Source organism: Aplysia californica, unplaced genomic scaffold, assembly GCF_000002075.1.
Source record: "Aplysia californica isolate F4 #8 unplaced genomic scaffold, AplCal3.0 scaffold00480, whole genome shotgun sequence".
Classification (NCBI taxonomy): Eukaryota; Metazoa; Mollusca; class Gastropoda; order Aplysiida; family Aplysiidae; genus Aplysia; species Aplysia californica.
The window spans coordinates 463,002-469,497 of NW_004797750.1; the positions used below are offsets into that span (position 1 = coordinate 463,002).

General features: G+C 41.4%; 1 protein-coding gene across 1 annotated transcript in view; it reads left to right on the forward strand.

The window, feature by feature from the left end:
• The first annotated feature begins 548 nt into the window (after window positions 1-548).
• LOC101852644 (glucosamine 6-phosphate N-acetyltransferase) overlaps window positions 549-6,496 on the forward strand; it is a 16,428-nt gene continuing 10,480 nt past the window's right edge. Inside the window, exons 1-2 of the mRNA XM_005105602.3 lie at window positions 549-826; window positions 5,584-5,737. Coding sequence (XP_005105659.1) covers window positions 803-826; window positions 5,584-5,737 — 178 coding nt within the window. The 5' untranslated portion in view covers window positions 549-802. The remainder of the gene's footprint in view (window positions 827-5,583; window positions 5,738-6,496) is intronic.

A 6,496-nucleotide genomic window follows, 5' to 3' on the forward strand; every position in this document is an offset into this window, starting at 1 on the left:
ACACACACACACACACACACACACACACACACACAACGAAACCCCCGGATTGGTCTAGGCCCCGGATATTACGACGCAATAAGGTTTAGTATAATAAATGTCAATATTAAAAAAAAAATCTAATATAAAAAACAACAACTTTTAATTTTCGATGGAAATAAAGTCGATATTCGGGTGTCAGCGAATATGTTGTAGAAAATGGACATTTTGGCCTAATATAAGTGTGAGAAGGGAGGGAAAGTAAACGAATACCCACTCAGGGCTCAACTAAACCAGAATCCATTAATGGCGTTGCTTAATAAACCCTTTCAATATCATTCTCTGGCCGGTTTGGACCAGTTCAATAGTCCCATGTAAACAATGGTGCAGGTAAATTTTAATAAATTATACCAGAGAGTTTACAGCAATATTACTGTAAACCCTCTATGATTATACCAACGCCCCACTACTTCCGGGCACCTGTCTCCTGGGTTTGTCTCCCTTTAATTTGGCATCTAGGTAATGCTTATGGTCGATGGTGGTAACCCCCACGTAAACATCATCGCTCTCTCTGCTCTCTTTTCTCTATTCAGTCTCTCAACTCTCACTCTCGGGTTGCGTGGTTGTGTTCATCTTGGCCCTAGGCCTAATCTACCTCCTGGACATTGCCTGCCGCCTTGGCCCTACCTTGTAGGCTAGTGATCTAGATCTAGGAGTTCTAGGAGTGACGAAATCCTCAGTATCCTGTTACAGTACCTGTTTTGTGCTGTGCCGTGTACTGTCGTGTGTTGTCTGTGAAGACTGAATTTATTCCTTTACAAGTATGGCTGAAGAAGTCTCGCAACAGGTAAAATTATCTTTCGGCTCTAGATTTCTAGACTCTAGACTAGACTAGAATTAAAGGATAATAACGCCGGGAAGTAGTTTGGTGCTTTTTCGGTAGTTCCCACCCCCCTTATTTGAGCCTGACCTACATCTAGATTCTAGATCTAGATAAGATATCTAGATCTAATCTAGATCTTACGTTTGATTCGCGGTGAGCTAAGATATCAAACCTAACAACTGCAAAATATTAAATTATGGTAAAATTCAGGGGGGCAAACCCCCCTTCCTATTTTTTATTGGGTCAGGGGGGCAAGCCACCCTGAAACCCCCCTACTCTTGTGGCCCAAACCCGTTAATAAAATTGCGGGGTGGGAACTACCGAAAAAGCGCCAGTAGGGCCTAACATTACTACTAACAACTGGTTGAATACTTGAATTCGGGATGCGGAGGGGGGGTAAAAGTTTTAAAACCTGGGACAGCACGCTTGACAAGTGGACGTGGTAAATTGTTCAATTGATTTCTTCCTTTTGGTACCCTGCGTTTCCTCTCAGGTCATTTTGGGGAAAGGCACTAATGACTTGTGTCGGGCAGCGGGATGGAAGACGTAGCTTGTCTTATAAGTGTATAAGAGGCCATGGAGGTACCAAAGATCGTGTATACCTGATACAGTAGAGAATCTCTAGAGGTTCCGCATGGAATGACATGTTGGGTCAGTGGCTTCTTGACGTATTAAATATGTATCGATGTGTTTCGCACAAAAAAATTTCACAGTTGAGGCTAACTGCAGCACGTCAGCCATGCTCTTGTGATGGAAGATCGCTTTTTAAAGATCGTTGGTGCTCCGAACCTTAAGAACGCTAATGCTTGAAATTGAAACGCTGTAGACGCAAAGACAACAAAATAAGAAAGTGGCTATCCTCGCCCGGGGTGAGAATAAAAATACGATCGACCTCTCACCCCGGGTGAGACTTGCCAGCGTTTGCTATTCTCACCCGATGTGAAACAAGACCTGTTTTTCCTAATTTCGGAATCGAAGTGTATACAGACCCGGTAACCGGGAACAAAGTCACGAAGTATACAGACCCGGTAGGACCCGGTAGGGGAACTCTTTTGTGATTTCGGGAAGTTTCAGCGCCGAGACCGGTAGAAATCTAGAGAGTGTGTGCGTGAGTGTGTGTGTGTGTGTGTGAGAGAGAGAGAGAGAGAGATAGACAGGAGAGAGAGAGAGAGGTGCTAGCAAAATGTGACATGCCCCAGTTGGCAGGAGGGAACGAGAGAAAGATAGAGTGGGAAATAGGTGGGGACAAAGAAATACAGAGACAAACAAAGAAAAAGAGAAGGCGAGCGATACACAGAGAGAGAGAGAGAGAGGAGGGGGCAGAGAAATAGAGAGGGTGACTGCTCGATTGAAATTATGACATTGTTCTTTACTTCAAATCGTGATTCCTCCAACTCCAAAACGGAGGAAAAACGATCGTTCATCGAAAAGACATCCGCAATCTTCATTTAGATCTAGATCTAGGCTAGCCGCGAAACTAGATCAAAGATTTATGTCTGCCTAGATCTAGATCTAGACCATAGATCTAGAAGAACCTAGGTCTACCCTGAGCCAAGAGGGCGCTGAAACTCTTCGAAATCACAAAAGAGTTCCCCTACCGGGTCTGTATACTTTGTGACTTTGTTCCCGGTTACCGGGTCTGTATACACTCCCTTTCGGAATACTGTCTATCGGTGTGGATGATCAAATTGATAAAAAAGGAAAGAAAAAATGACGTTATAATTGCACAAAAGTAAGCTAATTTGATCGTCTACAAAGATGCTGGCTACTTCACTTTTTGAATCGAGCCGAACTACGCACGTCTCCATCTTGTTTTGCCCGCAAGTTCTCGCAAGATCTACTCCTCCCTTCTCTGTCTCTCCATGTCTCTTTCTGAAAACTGTCTATCGGTGTGGACGATCAAATTGACAAAAACAAAGTTAAATGATGAACGTTAAAACACAAAAGAAATTAATTTGGTAGTCAACAAAGATGCTACGGCTATTTAACTTTTCTAATCGAGCCAAACTACTCGGGTCGCCATTTTGTTGAACTTGTCCAAGATGACCGCCCATTGTTGAGGCAAAAATGGTAATCTATTAGGGGGTGCCTACTAGAGGGTCGGTTCGGTTTCTGGAGGCTTCCGTGCACACTATAAATGGACCCCTACCTCAAACTGATCGCCCAACTTACGGCCTGGAAATCAAACGCATTTGTTCTTGAAGGTCCTCGTCGGTTACGTTCGGTTATGTCATGATGGTAGATTACTCCCTCCCTGGGGGGAAATCCTAGCTAGTTAAGCTAGCCCTGATGACCAAACCGAACCAAACAGCAATCTTGCCCATGGGCACCGGTTATGACAGAACCAAACCGTTCCTCAAATTAAGGGCATTGCCTATTAGCATGGGTCTCAATATTCCGCTACCGCTATTTCCTTTGTTTGACTCTGCTAGGAGGGGCACCTTCCAGTAATGCGCCACCACTTTCTGTACATGATAACAAGATTGTAAATATTTGGTAAGTGACTCTTTTACTTGAAATTATCTTCCAAACCCTCAAATTGGTACCTTGCTTTGATAAATTGATGGTTTTTATTTCAGCAGTCAAGGGTTAAACAGTATGATAATACTGGGTGTCTTGCGAAAATAGTCTTCTGTCGCGATCATGCGGAAAGTTCCTCCTTTCTTATCATTCTAAGTTGAGACCCATGATTAGGCAAAAATGGTCCTTTTGGACAATGAACAAGTCCTTTTAAAAAATGCAATGAGAAGAAAAATTATGTTCTGGAAGGAGGAGCTGTCTTCAAGGTAGTTCTTCAAAATTAGACTAGCATTAGAGCAGGTTTGAAATTATGTCTTTCCTTTACAGAGTTATTTTAGTCTGATAGTTGCTTGCATCTAGGCAATTACAGTAGCATGAGGCATGCCATTTTGACGTGTGTATACCCACATACACACATTAATCATTGTTCTCATGTGTCTAAAGATCTACACTTTATTCAATTGCTCCTCCCCTTTACGTGTCTAAAATTTATAGCTTTCCATCTCTGACTGAGTTCCCCAGTCTTTGTTGTTACAACGCATTACATTGTGTTTTGACCACACCAATTGAAATTCAGTCTGTCAGAGAAGAGTTCACAGTTCGATGTGACCTTGCCTGGAAGCGAACCTGTAGGCCCTACCCACCCAGTGTGTGATGTAAGTTTAGGTAGAGAGCTCAGAGATGTGAGTGCAATGTTGAGTAGCAAAAACAAACGCGTTGGTGAGTTCACACCTCTGTGTGATCCCATCTAGGACAAACTGTGTGCCTTTTCAACGAGATTTACAACAGGGACATCATCACATCCACAAAAATGGCTGATTTAATCTGTTCAATAATTGCAGATTTTTACTCTTGGTTGATATGAAGTGCCTGGCAGGGATTTTTTTTTTTAGTAAACTATGAATAAAATGCAGGGTCTTAGGGGTGACTTTGGGATCTTAAGTGAATCAGGATTGTAAGCAGTGGGATCTTAGGGGGAGACTACTGTAATTTGCAACAAGTATACTATAAGCTAAAGCTTGTGTGAAACAGATATTTAAGATTTTTATAAGAAAAGTGCTTTCACAATACCTGATCATAAGATGGAGGGAAATTAGACTAGTACTGTCTAATCTGGCTTGGGAAAGTGGACGCCTGTGTGTATAAATTTCGGGTGGAAGCTGCTCTTCCTGTTGGTAGATATGAGCAGAGGTTTGGGAACATCAACCATCTGTTGTTGAAATATAATTTTAGGTTTGAGATTTGATTCAACCTTTAAGGTTTTATTGGATTAAAATTTTCCTTATTTAGAGGAATATAAGTTGGACTTGTGAGGTAACCAGCCACCTGCCCAAGACAATCACCTGTACAAATGATCACTTCCCCCTTGTGTTAAAAAAATATATATAATGACACTGTCCAAGGTGTGGTCTTGTCTAAAACAACCATTTTTCTCCTTGACAATGGTTGGCCATTTTGGACAATTTCAACTGTAAAATGGATGTCAAGAGTAAGTAAAAGTGACTAGTCACTTTTGTGTGCATGTGGGAAGGGGGAGGTAAATTTAAAGTTTAGAGTTTACCGTGGGTAAAAGTTTGGCGGCTGTGGACGAAAATTCTGTCAAGAGAAAGCCAGCCCGCATCATGGTGCCGGCTTGTCCTTGACTTGACTAGCGTTGATCTCGTGAAGCACAGGTTTCTTTTTGTTTACCTGACAACTGTCTTTTAAAAAAGTCTGACTTTTTATCTCCGCTTCTCGAGTTCGAGCATAAATCGACAGCTCGGGGGTGATTCGATTATCTTTTCAGGCAAAACCCCTTGAGGTGCTGTGAGTTTGAGTTTTCCGGCAATTTGGTTGTGACCAACTTTTACCCATGAACTACTACTGTGATGAGACTATTCGTACAAGAATTCTCATGGCTTTACAATGCTCAGTCCTTGAGCCAGTATCTTATAGTAGATTAAAATTGTTGAATTGTAGATTTTTATGAGTAAAGGGTTGGGGATTTTATTGTTTTGTACGTTTTCAATTCGTTTTCACAGGCTTCAAGGCAGAAATGTCCTTTGAATGCCAAAAGCTCTCTGCTCATTTTCAAATCTAAAGTGTAAACCCCACCCACCACCCGCGGCCAGACTCTCACACACGTAGGCCAACACCCGCCCCTCCCTTTCACTGATTGAGCTGGACTGAAACCATCCGTTTCTATTGTTTTTTTCCTGCAGAATGGCTGCCTGGAAAATCCATTGTATGACCCTGAAATACTGTACAGACTGGACCCTAGCAAGTTCAAAGGTGAATACTCCGAGGGTTTGTCACCTTTGAAGCCTGGAGGGACTCTACGTACACGACCTCTCTGTTTAGACGATTACGAGAAAGGTGAGAAATAAAGATGAGATGTACATTTTCTTCACCCGTTCTATTTGTTGTTGAGTATTTATGTGCCAAACTTTTGTGTTAAGATTAAATATTGAGACTTTCTGTGGAGTATGAGTTCCCTTAACTAATTATGAAATCTTTGCTGGAATTTCTGGGAATAAATTGCCTGCTTTTTGAGGAATTCTCTACTTCATACTTCATGCTCATGCATACTGCCCGGTTGTTAAAAATATTCCCAATCAAAATTAAATGAAAAGATGAAAGAAAAATGTAACTTTGTACATTGTGATAATTTGTACTATGATAATGGTCATCACTCTTGAACAGCAGTGGATTGTTCTCTTGAAGTTAATTGCTGTTTGGAGAGAGATGTCAACCTTTGGTTGTTGTTTTTTGTGGGCTCTACAGACATACACCAATAAATGAAACAATGTAACCTTCTTGAATTCTTCACTTCCGTCATGTTAAAAAATGTTGGCCCTTTTTTTTTTATTGATCACTTACTTTTTCAGTTTTCAAAAATGATGTGATGTGATAATGATAGATTTTGTAACCTTAATGTGTAGAATGTGGCTTGGAAATGGAAAGTTTGTTTCATTAAAGGATACAACTTTTGTGTGTTGTTATTGTAACAACTAACTAAATTCAGATAAAATAACTTCCTAGGAGGAGCCTATATGTTCCACCTTCCCTCCACTGCCCGCAGAAACACACACACACACACACACACACACACACACACACACACACACACACACA